Source organism: Leptonychotes weddellii, chromosome 9 (assembly GCF_054177405.1).
Source record: "Leptonychotes weddellii isolate Sample4059 chromosome 9, ASM5417740v2, whole genome shotgun sequence".
Classification (NCBI taxonomy): domain Eukaryota; kingdom Metazoa; phylum Chordata; class Mammalia; order Carnivora; family Phocidae; genus Leptonychotes; species Leptonychotes weddellii.
In genome coordinates, this window is record NC_138377.1 from 24,191,805 (window position 1) to 24,212,465 (window position 20,661).

General features: G+C 36.9%; 1 protein-coding gene across 6 annotated transcripts in view; it reads right to left on the reverse strand.

Moving 5' to 3' along the window:
- Window positions 1-7,152: 7,152 nt before the first annotated feature.
- FCF1 (FCF1 rRNA-processing protein) overlaps window positions 7,153-20,661 on the reverse strand; it is a 19,069-nt gene continuing 5,560 nt past the window's right edge. For 2 of the 6 annotated variants that reach the window (XM_081830228.1, XM_081830230.1), the window contains exons 5-8: window positions 17,090-17,162; window positions 12,834-12,921; window positions 11,556-11,650; window positions 9,534-10,846 (exon numbers count right to left, since the gene is read on the reverse strand). In XM_081830228.1, the coding sequence (XP_081686354.1) occupies window positions 10,798-10,846; window positions 11,556-11,650; window positions 12,834-12,921; window positions 17,090-17,162 (305 nt within the window). In that variant the 3' untranslated portion in view covers window positions 9,534-10,797. The other 4 variants (XR_014148350.1, XR_014148349.1, XM_081830227.1 and 1 more) reach the window with 4 other exon arrangements.

The window sequence follows — 20,661 nt, forward strand, 5'->3', positions numbered from 1 at the left end:
TCACCATTACCTCAAGCCCTGACCCTCAATAAATGGCCTCGCTTTCAACTTTACAGAGAGAGACCAATAGGTACAAACTCCTTCAACTTCTGCTCACACTCCTACATACTAATCTTTACAGGCAGCCACCCCAGCCTCCTATCCTCCAGTTTTGAGTGGCTCTTCTCCCGTCCCAAGTTAATGCTGGTCTTCATGTTCTAAATTCCATCCCTTGACACTACTCTGTCAGTTATATTTTCTCTCTACTGCATGTTTCACTTATTTTTTCACTTTTTATTTTGAAAAATGCCTAACCTAGAGAAAAGTTGTAAAAATAGTAAATAAACACCCCTCTACCCTTCATTTAGGCACATCACTTGTTAATGTTTTCTCACATTCTCCTTCTTCCTCCTTCTTTCTCTCTCATCTATGTATGTATGTATGTACGTATGTATGTATGTATCTATCCATCCATCTTTCCCCAAACCATCAATTACTTGAAGACACTGTGACCCTTCATACATAAACCTTCAGCATGTATTTCCTAAAACAAGAGTATCCTTACATGTAATTACAATATAATGTTCACGCTAAGGCTATTTAACATAAATATATTATCTAGCAATCAGTCCATATTTAAATTTCCCTAAGTGTCCCAACAATATCACTTATGGCTTCTTGGTTTTTTTGTTTGTTTTTGTTTAAAGATTTATCTATTTATTTATTTGAGAGAGAGAGAGAGGGAGCAAGTGGGGGGAGGAGCAGAGGGAGAGGGAGAAGTAGACTCCCCGCTGAGCACAGAGCCTGATGTGGGGCTTGATCCCATGACCCTGAGATCAAGACCTGAGCCAAAATCAAGAGTTGGACACTCAACTGACTGAGCCACCCAGGCACCCCTGTTTGTTTTGTTTATGCGTGGAGCCCAACACAGGGCTTGAACTCATGACTCTGAGATCAAGACCTGAGCTGAAATCAAGAGTCACATGCTTAATGACTGAGCCACCTAGGTGCCCCCTTCTTGTTTTTTTTTTTTTTTTTTTTGTAATTCAGAGTCCAGTCAAGGATAACACATTGCATTTAGTTGTCATGCCTTGTTAATCTCCTTCGATGTAAAATAGTTCGCCACCTTTTTTTTCCCCCCTCTTTCTCATGATATTGACATTTTTTAAGAATCCAAGCCAATTCAGGTCATGATCTCAGGGTCCTGGGATCAAGCCCTGCATTGGGCTCTGCGCTCAGTGGGGAGGCTTCAGGATTCTCTCTCTAAAATAAACGAATCTTAAAAAAAAAAAAAAAAAAGAATCCAAGACAATTTTTGCAGAATGTCCCTCAATTTGGGGTTTGACAGATAGTTTCTTCATAATTAGATTCAGGTGAAAAAAATTTAATTTGGGGGACAAAAATATTACATGGGTACTGTATCCTTCTATACTTCACATCACATTGTATCCTTCTATACATCACATACATTATGCCAGTTTATCACCTTAATAGTAATATCAAGTTTGATCATTTGGTAAACTAATCTGTAGGGTGATACTCCCAGGCTCTGGAAATATCTTGTTCCCCCCCAGTTTTCAACCAATGGTTCTAGCATTCACTGATGATTCTTGCCTGAAACAGTATTACAATGGTGATTATAAAACAACAATTTTATATTCCTATCATTTCTTCTACACTTAATAGTTGTCATATTCCTATATATGAAAGGTCTCCTATCCCATTTTATTTGTTTATTCTTAGTATCTTATGGACTCATGGATTCTTTATTAAAAATCAGTATGGGGCTGCCTGAGGGGCTCAGTCGGTTAAGCATCTGCCTTTGGCTCAGGTCATGATCCCAGGGTCCTGGGATCGAGTCCCACATCAGGCTCCCTGCTCAGTGGGGAGCCTGCTTCTCCCTCTGTCTGCCGCTCCCCCCTGCTTGTGCTCTCTCTCTCTCTGACAAATAAGTAAATAAAATCTTCAAAAATAAAAAAATAAAAATCAGTATGTATCAACATGTTGTACACCTTAAATTCATACACTGTATGTGAAATATAGTTAAAAAAATCAATGTGATAATCCATAACTGTCATTATTAATTTTGATGATTAAACTGTCTCAAATGTGGCCAGCATGAGCCTTTTCAAGCTGGTTCCTATTTCTTTTCATAGGTCCCCATCAGTTTTTGAGCACTTCTTTTCATTTTCCTATAATTAAAAAAATTCCTTATCATGGAGAAAGACCAAGATGCTGACATCATAGGCTCCTGAACTTCCCTCCTCCCGTGGACACACAGAATGTACACACAAAGCAATTGCCTCAGAGAAATTCAGAAACTAGCTGAGTGACTACTATACATCAGGCAAAGGAGAAATACTCACCTCACAAAGGGTAGGAAGGGCTGAGACATACTGTCATCATGAAGCTCATCCTCAGCATAGCACCAAATTGGGAGGGAACCCCCAAGTCCCATCTTCTTTCTGAGGAGTGAAGGGTTTGGACTACACATCTAGTGCCTCAACTTTTAAGGCTTCCACACCAGGGATGGGTTCCCAAAACACCTAGCTCTGAAAGCCAACAGGGCTTATGTCCACAGGCCTGTATCAAACAAAGAAGCAGTTCTTAATGGGAATGGGACTTCCTTTGATAGTTAAACTTTCATTTCAGACTGTGTATTGCTTTGATCTTATATCTATTTTTTTTATTGTACTAAAAACCACATCACATTAAATTTATCATCTTTATCATTTTTAGGTGTACAGCTTGTGAGTGTTAAGTATATTTACATTGTTGTGCAACAGATCTCTACAACTTTTTCATCTTGCACAACAAACTCTATATCCATTGAACACTAATGTCCCCTACCCCCCTCTCTTCTGCACCTGGCAACCATGTTTCTACTCTCTGTCTCTGACTTTAGCTTAATTTAGATACTTGATGAGTGCAATTATACAGTATTTGTCCTTTTGTGACTGGCTTATTTTGCTTAGAATAATGTTTGATATTTATCCATGTTGTAGAATGTAACAGGATTTCCCTCTTTTTAAAATCTGCATAATAGTCTGTTGTGCAAATATACCACATTTTCTTTATCCATTCATCCATCAATGGATACTTCGGTTGCTTCCACCTCTTGCTTATTGTGAATAATGCTGTAATGAACATGGGTGCGCAAGTATCTCTTTGAGATCCTGCTTTGAATTCTATTGGATATACACACACAAGTGGGATTGCCAGATCACATGGTAATTCTATTTTTGATTTTTTTGAGAAACCACTATACTGTTTTCCATAGTGGTCGTACCATTTTACATTCCCACCAACAGTGAAAGTGTTCCAATTAATTGCATATTGACTGCATCCTTGCCAGCACTTATTTTCTGTTCTTTTGAATAGTAGCCATCCTAATGGATGTGAGGTGGTATCTCACCACGGTTTTAATTTGCACCTTGCTTATGATTAGTGATGTTGAGCATCTTTTCATGTGCTTATTGGTTATCTGTGTATCTTTTCCAGATAATTGTCTATTCAAGTCTTTTTGCCCATTTTTAAATTGGGTTGTTTGGTTTTTTGTTGTTGAGTTGTAGAAATTCCTTATAATTCTTCAAAAATAAAAAAATTTTAATCCCTTGTCAGATGTATGATCTCTAATGATTTTAATCCCTTGTCAGATGTATGATCTCTAAATACTTTCTCCCATTCCAAAGTTGGCCTTTTCACTCCATTGATTGTTTCCTTTGAAAGAAGGAACTGTTTAAATTTGATGTGGTTCCATTTTTCTATTTTTGCTTTTGTTGCCTGTGCTTTTAATGTCATATCCAAGAAATCATTGCTGAATCCAATATCCTCAAGTTTCCCCCCAATGTTCTTTTAGTTTTAGGTCTTATGTTTTGGTCTTTAATCTACTTTGAGTTAATTTTTTTATGATGTAGGAGTCATTTTTCCATCTTTTGCATGTGCATATCCAGTTTTCCCCAGTACCATCTGTTGAAGAGACTGTCCTTTTCCCATTGTGCAGTCTTAGCACCCTTGTCACAAATCATTTGGCATTATATGCAAGTGTTTATTTCTGGGCCTTCTATTCTGTTCCATTGGCCTGTAGCTCTGTCTTTATTTCAGTACAATGTCCCAATTACTATTGCTTTGTAGTATGTTTTGAAATCAGGAATTGTGAGGTCTCCAACTTTGTTCTTCTTTTTCAAGATTGTTTTGGCTATTTGGGATCCCTTGGGATTCCATATGAATTTTAGCATTTTTTTACTATTTCTGCAAACAAATATCATTGGGATTTTGATAAAAATTGCACTTAATCTGTAGATCGCTTTGGGCAATATAAACATTTTAATGATACTGAGTCTTCCAATCCAAGAACAAAAGGATGTCTTTCTATTTCTTTGTATCTTCCCTGATTCTTTTAGTAACATTTTGTAATTTTCAGTGTACAAGTCTTTCACCTCCTTAGTTAAGTTTACTCCTAAGTATTTTTTCCTTTTTGATGTTATAATAAACTGGGATTGTTTTCTTAATTTCTGTTTTTGAATCGATCATTGTTAGTATACTGAGGTGCAACTAATTTTTCCATGTTGATTTTATGTCCTGAAACTTTGCTGAAATATTAATTCATTCTAACATGTTTACAAGTGGTTTCTTTGGTACACCTGAAAGTAATATTACACTGTATGTTAACTGGAATTACAATAAAAACTTTTAAAAAATGGTTTCTTTAGGGCTTTCTACATATAAGATCACATCATCTGTGAACAGAGAGAATTTTTACTTCTTCATTTCCTATTTGGATGCCTTTTATTTCTTTTTCTTGTCTAATTATTCTAACCCAGACTTTTTAGCATGTGCTTTACCAGTTGATACAGGCTAAGTTATGCTACAGTAATAAAAACAAACAAAAAGCCAACCAAATCTCATAGCTTAAAATAACAAATGCTTATTTATCATTCACTCCAATATTCCCATCATTAGGCTGGGATCCAGGCAAAGCAAGTTTCCATCTTTGTTTTCATGACTGTCAAGAAAAAACAAAGGGGGCAAAGCTAATCACACAATGACTTTTAAAGTGTCTGCCTAGAAATGAGTATGTCATCTTCACTCACATTGCCACACCTAACTTCAAAGCTGGTGGGGAAGAGCAGTCCTACCCTGGGTCCATAAAACAGAGAGTTGGAAATATTTGCTGAACAGCACAAATCAACTGCTACACTCCACCCTTTTAGTTACCAAATATTGAGCTCACTTTCTCACTTTCCTTACCAGAGGCCAACCCCCCTCCCCCACAGAGACATCCTCAAAATCTTGTCCAGTCATGACATCATGTCCAAAGTCCAGGAGATCTAGGTAAAGCATATGTATATGTAGTATATCGTTATGTACTATATTTAGTAGTATCATTATCAGGAGGTGTGGCTTTTTGTGATCTAAAGACCTATGCACCAAGAGGGCAAATTATCTGCCCTCCTATACCAAATACACAATTGCTGGAACAGGAACAGGACAACCACAGTGAACACTCTCACTCAGAAAAAGAAAGAAAAAAGAGCACATAGAAATGACTGGTTTCCAGCAATTCTGTCTACAAGATAAGCCACACAAGGTCACCTCGGTTTCGGGATAAGGAATTCACAAAAAAGGCTAAAAATAAAAGGATAGCCAAGGGTATATAAGGCAAATGCATTACAAAAAAGAAAAAAGAAAGAGAAAGCAGAGATCCTGTTCTTAGTATCAGAAAAAATAGAATTCAGGCCCAAATGCATTAAATGAGACAAAATGGATACAATATAATGCTAAAGGCTACAATTCACAAGAAATATATCAGTTATGAGAACCCACGCACAAAATAACACAGTAGCAACTTTCATCAAGTGGAAACTTTAAGTACAAGGGGAAATAAACAAAACATACTAATATTAGGAAACTAATGCATTCCTCTCAGCTTGAGACAGATCAAAGAGTCAAAGTAAGAAGATACAGAAGACCTGAACAATCAAGTAGATCTTATGGATAAATATCAGAACTTTTACCCTGATAATATCCTGATAATAGAGACTGTACCTCCTTTCCAAGTGTACATGGACTGTTCATAAAATTGACATTATGCCACTAAAAAACCCTCTATATTTTCCATATTGCATATTCAAACAGCATATTTTTTATCTTTTCCCATCTTTTAATTTACCTAAGTATAAGCTATGCACAACAAAATGCACTCATTTTGTGTACATGTCAATGCATTTTGACAAATCAATATATCCAAGTAACCATCACAACAATAGAAATACAGAACATTTCCATAACACCCCCAAATTCCTTTGTATCTGTACAGCCAAACTGCCATCCCCACCTCAGGTAATTAATGATTTACCATCACTATAGATTAGTCTTTTCTAGAGTCTCATATAAATGGAATCGTATAGTATGTATTTTTTTGTGTCTGGCCTCTTTTGCTCAACTTGATGATTTTAAGATTCATCTATGTTGCTGTATCAGTTCTTTTCTTTTATTGCTAAATAGTATTCAATTGTGTGAATGCACCACAATTTATCCATTTACTTGTCCATAGATACTTGGGTTGTTTCCAGTTTTTATCTTTTATGAATAAAGATAATATAAACACTGGTGTACAAGTCTTTGTGTGAATATTGTTTTCATTTCTCTTGGACAGATTTCCTAGGAGTAGAATTACTGGGTTGTGCAGTAAGTGTATTTTCCTATCATGTCCAACTGTTCTGTGTCATTTTGTTTTAGGCGTGTTTTGTAATATCACACAGTCATAAAATTTAAAAAATATCCAACCTGTGCAGTTGTCTTCTTTTTTTTTTAAGATTTTATTTATTTATTTGAGAGAGAGGGAGAGAGAGAACACACGAGCGGGGGAAGAGGCAGAGGCAGAGGGGGAAGCAGACTCCCCGCTGAGCAGGGACCCTGATGTGGGACATGATCCCAGGACTCCTGGATCATGACCTGGGCTGAAGGCAGACGCTTAACCGACTGAGCCACCCAGGCACCCCTGTGCACTTGTCTTTTAATAAGAAAACTTATTTAGTCACATTCATCATGACTACTGTGCATTTGAGCCTTTCTCTACCATCTTACTTTATGTTTTCTATTTACCATTATTTCTTCTTCCCTCCCCTCTTCTGCATTTTTTTTCTTTCCTTTTTCGATTTACAGATAGCAAAATATGCAAATCTCCAGTGATGCAGTTCATTGGGTTTTGACAAAACCAGTTTTGTTTTTTTGAGTTTTTTTTTTAATGATTGAGTTCCCCTTTTCATTTCTTCTCTCTGTTGGTTGAGAAGACATATATCTTACATTAGTTAGGATTAAGTTTGACTATGCAATCTAAGTAAAAACCAGGTTGGCTTTTCCAAGGTATTGGCAGATATGATCACTCAGTTTCAAAGCATACATTACCTAACAGCTCTCCCACAGAAAAAGAGAACAACTCTCCAGTAAAAGCTCTGGTTAAGACTATTTGGCTTGAGTTTGATCTCCCAGGTTTGAAATAATCGCAATGGCAAAGGGAATAAGAATATTCTGATTGGTCTAACCAGGAAGATGAAACATCCATATTATGTGCTGGGGTAGGAGCGAGCCACAATCCAGTCCTATAACAATGGTTTTCTCTAAGAGGAATACTGTTAGCAGAGAAGGGAGGGTAGGAAAAGAATTATTTTCAGACCTTTTACTACCCATATATGTATATTACCATGTAAACAGTTGTATAATTTTGTGGTTTAAAAAAAAGTAAAACAGATATCACACCATATCTAAGTGTTCTACAAGTTGCTTCTTTTTAACATTAGGTCAAGTAAGTAACATAGCTCTGATTGTTATTAATTGTGGTAAAATATACATAAAATTTACCATTTTAGCCATTTTTAAGTGTATATAGTTCAATATCGTTAAGTACATTTACAGTGTTGTGCAACCAATCTCCACAAATCTTTTTGTCTTGGAAAACTGAAGCTCCATCCTCATTAAACTCCCCATTCCCCGCTCCCTCCAGCCCCTGGGAACCACCTTTCTACCTTTTCTCTATGAATTCAGTTATTGTAGGTACTTCATAAGTGGAATCATAGTATTTATCTTCTGGTCTTATTTCACTTACTCAAGGGTCATCTGTGTTGGAGCATGTGTCAGAATTTCCTTCCTTCTTAAGGTTGCATAGTATTCCATTGTTTGTATATACCAATTTTGGTTATTCGTTCATCTATTGATGGACACCTGGATTGCTTCCACCTCTTGGCTATTGTGAATAGTGCTGCTGTGAATATAGATGTGCAAATATCTCTTTAAGATCCCGAGTCAATTCTTTTGTATATACTCCGGAGTGGAATTGCCAGATCATATGGTAATTCTATTTTTAATTCTTCCAGGAATCGCCATACTGTCTTCTCTAGTGACTGTACCATTTTACATTTCCAACAGTGCACAACAGTTCCAATTTCTCCATATCCTTGTCAATACTCATTATTTATTTATTCTTAATAGTAGCCATCTGAATAGGTATGCAGTGGTATCTCATTGTGATTCTGATTTGCATTTCCCTAATGATTAGTGATAGTAAGCATCTTTTTATGTGCTTGTTGGTCATCTGTATATCTTCTTCAGAGAACCGTCTATTCAAGTCTTTTGCCCATTTTTAAATCTACTTCTTTTCAAATGCTCATGACATTCCACAGTATAGCTGACCCTTGAACAATATCGATTTGAACTGCATGGGTCCACTTATACATGGATTTTTTTTTTATAGAGTACTAGAAATATTAGAAATATTTGCTCTTCCTTATGATTTTCTTAACCTTTTCTCTAGCTTATGTTATTATAAGAATACAGTGTATAATACATGTAACATGCAAAATATGCATTAATTGTTTATGCTACCACTATGGCTTCCAATTATGAGTAGGTTATTAGTAAGTTTTTGGGGAGTCAAAAGTTATACTCAGATTTTCAACTGTGTGGGGCATCAGTCCCCCACCCCTTGCATTGTTCAAGGGTAAACTGTAGAGATTTAACATAGTTAAGATTCTTTTGATGGGAATTTACATTCTTCTCAATTTTCCTCTATTATAAACAGTGGTGAAATAAGACGCTTCTAGATGCTTCCTTGTTCCCATGTGTGAATGTTTCTTTACACATTTATATTGTACTTATGTGCTTACGTCACACTCATCATGCATATTAAAGAAAATCACCTGTATAATACCTATAAATAACCCAAAAATAGAACTGGGCTCCTTGGGTATCTGTAATTTTTATTTTAATGTCTCTTGCCAAACTTCTGTCTAAAACGGTTATATCTATCTGCACTCTTCTCAGCACTGCATGACCACTCACTTCTTCATACCCTTGTTATATATATTGGAAGATCTTTTGGTCAGCCACTTGTCTTAATTTGGGGGGGCTGCCTTGCACAGAATCTGTAATTTTAATATAGTCACACTTACCAATCTTTTCTTTTATGGCTTTTACATTCTCCATCTTATTTAAGAATTCTATCCAAAGATTATAGGCATTCTGTGTTTTTTCTAAGACTTCCATAGCTTAAAAAAAAAAGTTCAGATCTTTGATCCACTTGAAATGTATTCTTATGAAGGATATGAAGTAGGAATACAAAAACTTTTTTCAGATGGATAGCCAACTCCCCATTATGATACTATAATAATCACTGACATTTACTGAACAATAATTAAATTGTGTCATGTACTATTCGGTTTCATTCCATCTTACCAGGTTTGTTTTGAGAATTAGACAACACATTTTAAAGAGGGAGCAAGAAAGGCACCAAATGGTTACGTACTATGCCCAACTCATACAGATAGTAACTGGTGGAATCAGGATTCTAACCCCACTAAGAATTACTCCACACTATTTGGCCTTAAAATTTCCTTTTCCCACAGATTTGAAATACTCTTGATAATATACCAACTTGCCATAAATATATCGATCTGTTTATGGACTTTCTATTCTACTTCAATGATCTATTTGTCTATTCTTACACTACCTTGTGACCATTTAAAATATCTGATCTTGTTATTCACCTTAATTAAAATTTTAATAAGCTCCTATTGACCTCACAATCAAGTCCAAACCCTTTAATATGTCATATAAGGCCCCCTCCCAGCCATCTCCTACCCCTAGAGTCTCAGATGTGGGTACGATCTCTTTCTCCTATGTTCTAGTTAGAAAAACCTTCTAGTAGTTGTATGCGCAGACCAAGCAATCATTCCATGTTAACATCCATGTCTCTGTGCTTTTGTTCATATGCTTCCTATGCCTCATTTTCTTTACTTCATATACTGGGCAAGCACTTACTCATTTTTAAAGATTAACTCAAATATTACTACCTCTAGCCTTCCCTCCCTCCCCATTCTAACCAAGTAGAAAGAAATCATTCTTTTCTCACATACAGGTCTATTCCCTCATACTTTTAACCTGGCACCATTATATGACTATATTTATTCATATATATGTTTCTCTTTTCTCCTATAATAATACGAATGTCTTCAGGGCAGGACCCTACCTTATTAAGTACCTAGCATAACCTTAATTAAGTATTTGTTGAGTAAATCAATATAAAACAACAACCATCAAATTATATGAGCAATCATCTGATTTATAAAAAGATGCAACAATATTTAAAATGATACAAAATATCAATTTCAAAACATCAAAAAGTGAGTGTTTTTAACCATAGTCAGCTCATAACAGAGCAAATGGGTGAGAAGAATAATTCATGCTACAGCATACTGCTAATACGAACAGGCAACAGAAAAAGTTGGTAAAGGAAGGCAGAGGAACTCTATCTTTTAAGAATTAGAACCGAGGGGCTCCATAATCATCTGGCATCCGCTCAATGTTGTACCTGATCAGGACAAAAAATTAACACTGGTAAGAAAGGTGGGTCCAGAACCCACCTAAAAACCCATCCTTTACTGACTGCAACACTTTCACCTCCCCACTATCAATCCTTTTTGTCAGTGGGAACATTTTAAAGGGATATCATAATGAATGATTTACAACAAAATGCTGACTTTAATATCTTTATTCTTCAAAGTCAGAAAGTTAACAAGTGAGGGAGCCAGGCACTAAATCCAGGTAAGCCCAACTCCTCCCACTATATTGTGTTCTTCCCAGGTTGAAAAGTGAGACAGTAATAGACTGAGCACTAACATGGAAACATCCAAGCAGGATAAAGATCAGTTTTTGTTTTTTTTTTAAATAAGCTTTTAGTTTCCCAGATAAGGTGCTGATCACATATACTAGGCTTTCAAAAAAAAAAAGATATTTCTGGCCAAAAAGATTAGCTTAATTTCAAATACTGCTTTGTATTTAGAGCTACACATCTCTATTTCTTCTAGTAATCTTACTGTAGCATGGGAATGTCTGCCTCATTCCCAAACTGTAGTTTTATCTTTTGCCCTTGTTCTTGTTACTTTGTCTCATTTCTTCAAATATAACTATGTGAGCCTTTGATATAACAATTGCTTTCAAATCTTCCTATAACCTGACCTCATTTTTAATTGATATCAGCTATATACTTTTAATCGCTTCCCCCAAGAGACAGTTCTCACCTATGGTTAGAAATGTACATGATGGGAACTCCAGGGATCTTCCGGATCCTTCGTTTAAGGTCCCGGTCAACTGTGGCCACAATGTAACACTTGTGCTGTAAGAGACACCATTGAGTGTTCACACATTGAGTCTACTTAGTGATACTGAATAATGGTACACTGGCTAATCTAGAGAATTACTCATTTTCACAGTAATTAGCGAAGGAAAGGTTATAACAATTTGTTGAGTACCTACTATGATCTAGGAGTTCATATTTATAAAACACATAACAAGTTGCCAAGGGGGAATGTAGCTCTAAGAATCTTAAGGGGGAGAAGATAGAAAAATTATTTAAAAGCTGCAAATTGTTTTTTGTCTCGTAAGTGGAAGGGACTTTCACATTTAGGGCAGATGATTTCTTGGTTTGGGGAAATACCCCAAAAGACTCAATGCAAAGGCAGAGTAAATGCCTTAGACCGGAGGGCACACTTTTGCCTTTCCTGGAGTCTCTGGGCTTGGGCCTACTCTGAGAGCTCCTAGGGGTGAAGGCAGGCTACTTCCTCAGCCATGAAGCCAGAATGGATCGCCAGGACAAGTCTGAGCCTAGGAGTTCTGAAAGCAGTACCATTTAGCTGCCAGCTGTATTATATTTTACTTCCATCATACCCCAATCTCCCATTCAATTTTGAAAAGAGTTGTAGCCTGGTGTCAGCTGTGCTGTGGGAAGTTAAGGCAAATGCTGTCTCCACCCATGGGATGGAGTGGCTAAAGGGATGGCAGTGTGGTCACCAGATGAAGATGATTATCCCCAGCAGAGGAGGCTCCAGTAAGGGCAATCAATGGCAGAAGTTCTTGTGGTGCTTGACAAGGAGGCCAGAACAGAAGAATCAAAAACCTAGTTATTCCAGGTACTTGTAAGACAGCATCCTGGGACACTCAGATGTAAGTGAGAAACACTTGCTTAGGCATGGTGGAGAGGAACAAAATTCCTGCATGGGGGGAATAATGGAAATGGATGATTTCTGATTCACAGGGAGGTGAAACCTGATATTATATGTATACTCACTCACTTAAAGCATTTTATAGAGATGATTGGTGGAATAAAGAAATCAGTAAGTGCCCCAAATCACATACCCAATTAAATGCAGGTGCTGAGATTTGAAATCCATGTCTCCTCCCCAAGCCTGTGATTTTCCCATTACAGTTAGAGTATACATTTCCAGTCCACTTCCTCAGGTAAATAAGGGCACCTACGCTTCCTGTGAAGCACAAAGTCAACATTTAAAAACTGATGATACCTGAGTTACTCTCTGTACTAAGCAGTCATCTGCATAGGTTCCTTTGTGTGTGCATGGTAATCGTTCAAATCTTGGATCCTTGGCAATCCTAAAGGGTTACAAAACTGGATTAACAACAATTCAGGCAATTGGATAACTTTCTCTTTATCTGTGAAATAAGAGTGACTTGATCTATGTAGAGATTTTAAGGCACCTCTCACCTCCTGCAACTTATCTTCTAATTGGAAAGACAACTGAGAGAAGCTGGTGTGCCTTAGGTCATGTAATCTTCACAGAACTTTGAATTACGTTTCCATTTTACAAACGAGGAAGCAGATTCAGAGAGATTAATTAACTTGTTCTAAGTACACAGGTGGGAAAAGCCAGGATTCAAAACCAAACAATTTTAACCTAACCATTTCACTTTTAGAAGCTGTCTTACACAAATGTGCAAGAATATAGGCACAAGGATGGCCACTACAGAACACTTTATAATAGTGAAAAACTGCAGATAGTCTGAATATCCATCAGCAAGGTAAAAATTAAATATATTTTGATGCCCACCCTGTTTAAAAAAAAAAAAGCACGAGATACAGCTATCTGTACCAACATGGAAGGCTTGCTGAATAAACAAACTCAAAAAAATTCAAACTGTTGAATAAAAAAAGTCATTGAACAATATACATATATGATTCAATTAAGGAAATACAAATCTCTTTCATTGTCTTTCTCTACACTTGCATTTGCTTAGAAAAAAGGTCTGGAAAAACATACTAATTATACACTAACCCTTCTCAGTTGTTACCATTAGGGTGGAAGAATGGACAAAGTGTGAATATGCCGGGGGACTTCTACTTTTTATTGTGTATACATGTTTACATTGTTTGCCATAAATAAATCAAACATGTTATTTTCATACAAATTTGAAAAAAGAAAAACCCCAAGTCTGTGATTCCCAGAACCATGTTCTTCCTATTACATAATGACGAGTCACAAACTGAATAAAACTACAAGGCAGCACAAAGGTACCAAGTGCAAGAAAAATATTCCATATTGCAGTAGTTCAGAGCTAAGTCACTGTGAATTTGGTATACTTAAAAAAAATTATATGGAGATTAAATAAAATAAAGACGAAAGAATATTCCATGCAAAGTGAGGGCAGGCATGTTCCAAACAGGGCACCAACCATCTATAAAATGGTTCACTGGTGTTCAGGGAGGAGCAAGCATATCTCTGGTAGGGAGAGAGTGTTTGTGCAGAGGAGAGTGAAACAGGGCTGGGAAGACAGAACTTTCTGCAGTGATATTGCCAAATTGCTCTCCAAAGTTGACTGTCCACTTTACATCCTTATCTGTTGAATATGAGAATTCCCACTGGTCCCCAGTCCCAACTATTCATGGCATTGTTAAGTAGACTTTTCACTTCTTGCCAATCTGCTGGGTATGAAATGATATCTCCTTGTGAATTTAAGGATTTTGTCTTTTTCTTATGGATTTGTAGTTTTTTATGTATTTTGAAAATAAACCCTTTGTTGATTATATGCATTACTAGTATCTTCTATCTGTGACTTATTGTTTTGCTTTGTTTATGCTGTCTTTTGTTATAAAGTAGTATTCAATTTTTTTTTTTTAAAGATTTTATTTATTTATTTGACAGAGAGCGCAAGAGTGCACAAACAGGGGGAGGGTCAGAGGTAGAGGGAGAAGCAGACTCCCTGCTAAGTAGGGAGCCCTATACGGGGCTCGATCCCAGAACCCTGAGATCATACCTGAGCCCAAGGCAGATGCTTAACTGACTGAAGCTACCCAGGTGTCCCAGTATTCGATTTCAATATAGTTAGATTGATTAGTTTTCCATTATGGCTTGGACTTCTTCAGAAAGCCCTGCCCACTCCAAAATCACTAAGATAGTCTCTATATTTTCTATAAAAGTCTAGATGCTTAATCTACCTGGAACTGATTTTTGTGAAAGAGGTAAGAATCCAGTTTTGTTTCTTTCCACAGTGATAATCAATATTTTAATAGTTTATCACTTTCCCATTCAGCTAAACAGTGCTACCACTCTTATACATTGGGTTCCTATTTTTCTTTGCCTTTAAAAGAACTAGCTTTATTAGGTATAAATGAAATATAATAAAATTCACTGATAGTACGTGTAAACTTTGACGAGTTTTGACAAATTTATATATCCATGTCCCTATCTCCATAATTGAGATATAGAACATTCCTGTCACTACAAAAAGTTCCTTGTGTCCCTTTGCAGTTAATCCACTTTTCTCATGCTCAGCTCCAGTTAACCACTATATTCTATTAGTCTAGTTTTGCCTTTTCTGGAATTTCATATACATGGAATCACACTTCTGGAGTGATGGAAATGTTCTATTTCATGACTATGATGGTGGTTCCATAACTGTACACATTTGCCTAGCCCAGCAAATTATACAATTAAACTTGGTGAATTTTACAGTATGCAATTTATAACTCTAAAAGGTGACACACAAAGAGACGCACAAATTCACTGGTACATCTTGGACCTTGACTGAATCTTTTACCCATGCATGATTTTGTAATATTATTCATTGATCATTTGGAAAATACCAACTCATTGAATCACACAAATCTTCCCAAATATTAACACATTTCATTATACAATACCAAAAAAATCATACTCAGTATCTTCACTGGTCTCAACAGAAAGGTCTTTAGTATTAGGAATGTGATAAGCTCATGATTTTTCAAAACTCTAATTTTCAGTGCTCGCTTCGGCAGCACATATACTCAAAACTCTAATTTTCACTTGAAAGCTTGAATTTTATCATTGGCAACTAATACCGTTAAGTTGTTTTCCTTGAAGTAACAGATTCACTGCATTAATTTTTGAGAAACTATCTGCAAAATATAGTCTGAAAAATCAGTGTTTGTCAGTTATTCTTCACATAAAAATGATATTCCATGAAAAAGCAGCTGGTTTGGCTCACAACTCAAACAAGCACAAATGCTCTTCACTAAGGCAAGCTTGACTCTTGGGTATGCAACAGAAATGCTGTAGGTATATTTTACACTTCATCACAAGGAATACCGACGTGTACTCTAGGGTCGAAATTTAACAAAGTCAACAAATTCTACTGCTTCATCGAGGATATTCTTAAGGGACTCTGTTTTGGGGCTTTTTTTTTTGAAGATTTTATTTATTTGACAGAGAGAGACACAGTGAGAGAAGGAACACAAGCAGGGGGAGTGGGAGAGGGAGAAGCAGGCTCCCCTCTGAGCAGGGAGCCCAACGCAGGGCTCGGTCCCAGGACCCTGAGATCATGACCTGAGCCAAAGGCAGACGCTTAACGACTGAGCCACCCAGGTGCCCCTAAGATTTTATTTTTTTAAGTAATCTCTAAAACACCCAATTTAGGGCTCAAATTTATAATCCTGAGATCAAAAGTTGCATGCTCTACCGACTGAGCCAGCCAGGCACCCCTGCATTGTTTTTGTTTTTTGTTTTTAACTGCCAGTGAGTGGCAGTGAAGAATACGAAGTCTACTAACATTATTTGGGTCCACTGTCTTGATTGGTACTAAGGCACCAGCATTTCTGCCATCAGTATAAATGTCAGCACAGTGACAAAGACAACGTCTTGATATTATTATGAAAATAGTTTTGTTAAGCTCCCTGCAAAGATCTCCGGACTCCTACGGGTCGATGGACCATACTTTGGGAACCACTACTTTTAATTCTAGTGTACTTTCTAGAGTAAGCTCAAAACTCAGAATGTGGATCCTTTAAGTGTGAGATTCTAAAAGAGATATCTAGATAACTAATAAAAAGACACTTTCTAATTGGAAATCTAGAGGAACTTAAAAGGAGGCCTACAAGACCAATATGACTACCTAACTTCATTCACAAAACTTCAGCTTAGGGGTGCCTAGGTGGCTCAGTCGGTTAAGTGTCTGACTTCAGCTCAGGTCATGATCTTGGGCTCCTGGGATAGAGCCCCAGGGACCGACCAGCTTCCTGCTCAGCGGGGAGCCTGCTTCTCCCTCTCCTCTGCCCACTGCCGCCCCCCCTCCACCCCGGCTCATGCTCTCTCTCACATAAATAAATAAAATCTTTAAAAAAAAAATTTCAGCTTAAAATTCTTTAACCTTCAAATGTTTGCTTTCTTGATCATAAATAGTTAACTAGTTTTTTACATTTAAACTAATTATCCAAGAAATCACACAGCAAATAGATGAAGGAGGATCAAAAGAATCTTCAGTATAACAATCTAGACTAGCTCCTTCCTACCTTAGAGCCACTCGATACTTTTGCCCCAGTTTCTCAATTTCAGCCATTACACAGTCAGTTATACAAGGGATACCTGCCAGGAAAAAAAAAATACATATTAATAACAGAACTTGTAAAGAAACTTTGGTTTTACTCTCTGAATTATATCCCATTGAGAGTCTTTAAAAGATCCATGAGGCTTCTGGAATGACAGAATAACACACTGAAATGAACAATGAGAACTAGAGGTGAATAAAATCCCTTTTGATGAGGAGACTAGAGAACCGAACGGTCCCAACCCCACACTACAGATTCATAAAGTGTCATGAATGTGCCTGGGGGAAAAAAATTAAGCTAGATCCCTGTCATTCTTTCTATATTAAAATAAATTCTAGATGGAAAAAAATTTAAATATGAACCAAAAGAAACCATGCAATTAATCAGAAAATGTAAATTTGATCACATAAAAACAAAACACTTCTGTTTGACAGCTCTCAAAGTCATATTAAAATACAAATAAACTAGGAAAAATATTTCTACACATTCATCAAAGGGCGAATTTCTTTAACATACAAAGAGCTTGTAATGATAGCTTAAGTTATGTGCTATTTGCCAGACACTGGGCGAAGCACTTTATGAGGATAGCTCACTTCATATTCAGAATAATTCCTATCAGGTAGCATTGTTATTATTATCATCCCCATTTTATAGATCAGGAACCTAAGGCACAAAGAAATAAGTAGAAGCAAATGGTGAAGCCGAGATGTGAACGGAGACAGTCAGGCTATAGACTTTTTTTGTTTGTTTTTTTAATTTCATTTTATTATGTTATGTTAATCACCATACATCATTAGTTTTTGATGTAGTGTTCCATGATTCATTATTTGCGTATAACACCCAGTGCTCCATTCAATATGTGCCCTCTTTAATACCCATCACCAGGCTAACCCATCCCCCCACCCCCTCCCCTCTAGAACCCTCAGTTTGTTTCTCAGAGTCCATAGTATAGACTGGATTCTTAACCACACGCTACATTTCAGTTCATACACTTCAGGTCATAGAGGAAGACACACAATGGTCAATGAGCATAAGGGTGCTCAATCTCACTCCTAATTAAAGAGCTATAAATTGAAACAGTATTTCATTTTCTACCTATTAGAGCGGCAAAGATTAAACAAGGAAAATACCCAATACTGAGGAAACAGGTATTCTCACACTAAGTAGGTGTAAAAATGTGTATCACTATTTTAGGGCAATTTTGCAATACCTGTTAAAATAAGAAAATATACATACCCCTTGATAATGCAATACAGCTTCTGGAAATGTATCCTAAAGAATTACTCTACCCTAACAGAGACATATTCACATAGATATTCACTACAACAGCCTTATTTATAATAAGGTAAAAACTACAAGTAGGGCGCCTGGGTGGCTCAGGTGGTTAAGCGACTGCCTTTGGCTCAGGTCATGATCCCAGGACTCGGGATTGAGTCCCGCATCGGGCTCCCTGCTCAGCAGGGAGTCTGCTTCTCCCTCTGACCCTCCCCCCTCTCATGTGCTCTCTCTCATTCTCTCTCTCTCAAATAAATAAAATCTTTAAAAAAAAAAAAAACTGCAAGTAATCCAAAATATCTAATAGGATATCGACCTTTAAAAATCATATAAATACTATGTAAACTAAAAAAAAGAATGAGGTCCACTATATATACTGACACAGCAAAACGTTCAAGATATATTTGTTCAAGGGGCACCTGGGTGGCTCAGCTGGTTAAATGTCTGCCTTTGGCTCAGGTCCTGGGATGGAGCCCTACGTTAGGCTCCCTGCTCAGCAGGAGTCTGCTTCTCCTTCCTTCTGCTCTCCCATCCCCCACCCCAGCTCGTGTGTGCACACGCTCTCTCTCTCTCAAATAAATAAAAAACTGTTAAAAAAAAAAGATATATTTGTATTTGTTCAATGTAAAAAGTAAGAAAAAATGGATGAGTAATCTAGCCACACAATGGAATATTATTTGGTAATGAAAAGAAGTATGTACTGATACATGCTTTAACACAGACAAGCCTTGAAAACATGCTAAATGGAAGAGGACAAAACATTATATGATCTCACTTTAATGAAATGTCCAAAATAGGCAAATCTATAGAGACAGACTGCAAATTAGTGGTTGTCTAGGGAGGGAAATGGGAAAGGTTGGGGATGATGGTTAAGGGGTTCAGAGTTTCTTTTTGGATAATAAAATATTCTAAAATTGACTTTGAATATGCTAAAAGCCATTGAATCATACACTTTAAATGGTATGTGAATTATATCTCAGAGCTGTTAAAAAATGCACAAAGACAAATAGTAAATAATCTATGATCCATTTTCATTAATAAAATAAACAAAAATAACCTATAATTCACAGAGATTGTATACGAAGTCTTAGAGGGGCACCTCGGTGGCTCAGTCAGTTAAGGATCTAACCCTAGATTTCAGCTCAGGCCTTGATCTCAGGATCGTGAGTTCAAGTCCCACAATGGGCTCCGCAATGGGCTCCACGCTGGCTGTGGAGCCTATTAAAAAAACATAAAAAATAAATAAAATAAAAATAACTGTCCCTCTCTGAGGAAAGGCATTATAGGGAGCTTTAATGTTTTTATGCTAGATTTTTTTTTTTACAAGTACAGAAATATTTTTGAATGTGGACAAAGTTAAATTTTAAACTAAGTACAATGTCCAGAAGAAAAAGCAGTTGTAAAATGGAGATATGAAATCAGTAAGATCAGACAGTCATGGAATCAGAGGGCATTACGCACCTTAAGAGGATCAATTTCAGAGCCATGCAGCAGTAAAGCAAGCAAGGGCTTGCATCTGGAGCAGGAAAGTAGGCCCAGGAAGAGGACTATCAAGAAAGGGAAGGTAACAGGGAAGAGCACTCATGGGCAGAAAAGAAAGCTGATGGAAAGCTAACTATCCTCCCTTGTTGGAATATCAGGCAGAAATGGGACCAGGAGCTATGAAAAGGTCAAAGGGGAATCTTTAAGGGAAGAGGAAGATAAAGGTCTTCCTTCAGGCATAAAGGCAAGTGAGGAAAAATTAAATAGTAGAGCTTAAAAACAGTTAAGGAATCTCCTAGGTAACTGAATTTGTACTGTACTTGAATGTTTCTTCAACCTTTCCTTTGAGGTATTATGTTACATAGAAGATTACAGAAAGTGGTATTTTCCTTAATAAGTTTTTATTTATTATTATTAATTTTTTTTTTTAGAGAGAGAGAGAGGGGTGGAGAGGGAGAGAGAGAATCTTAAGCAGGTTCCACGTCCAGCATGGATCCCAAAACCAGGTTCGATCTCACAACCCTGAGATCATGACCTGAGCCAAAATCAAGAGTTGACGCTTAACTGCCTGAGCCACCAGTCAAGTTTGAGGTGCCCCAGTAAGTTTGTTTTCAAAAAAGGCACAGTGAGACTTCAACAAATGGTGTTGGGAAAATTGGACAGCCATATGCAGAAGAATGAAACTGGACCATTTCCTTACACCACACACAAAAATAGACTCAAAATGGATGAAAGACCTAAATATGAGACAGGAATCCATCAAAATCCTAGAGGAGAAC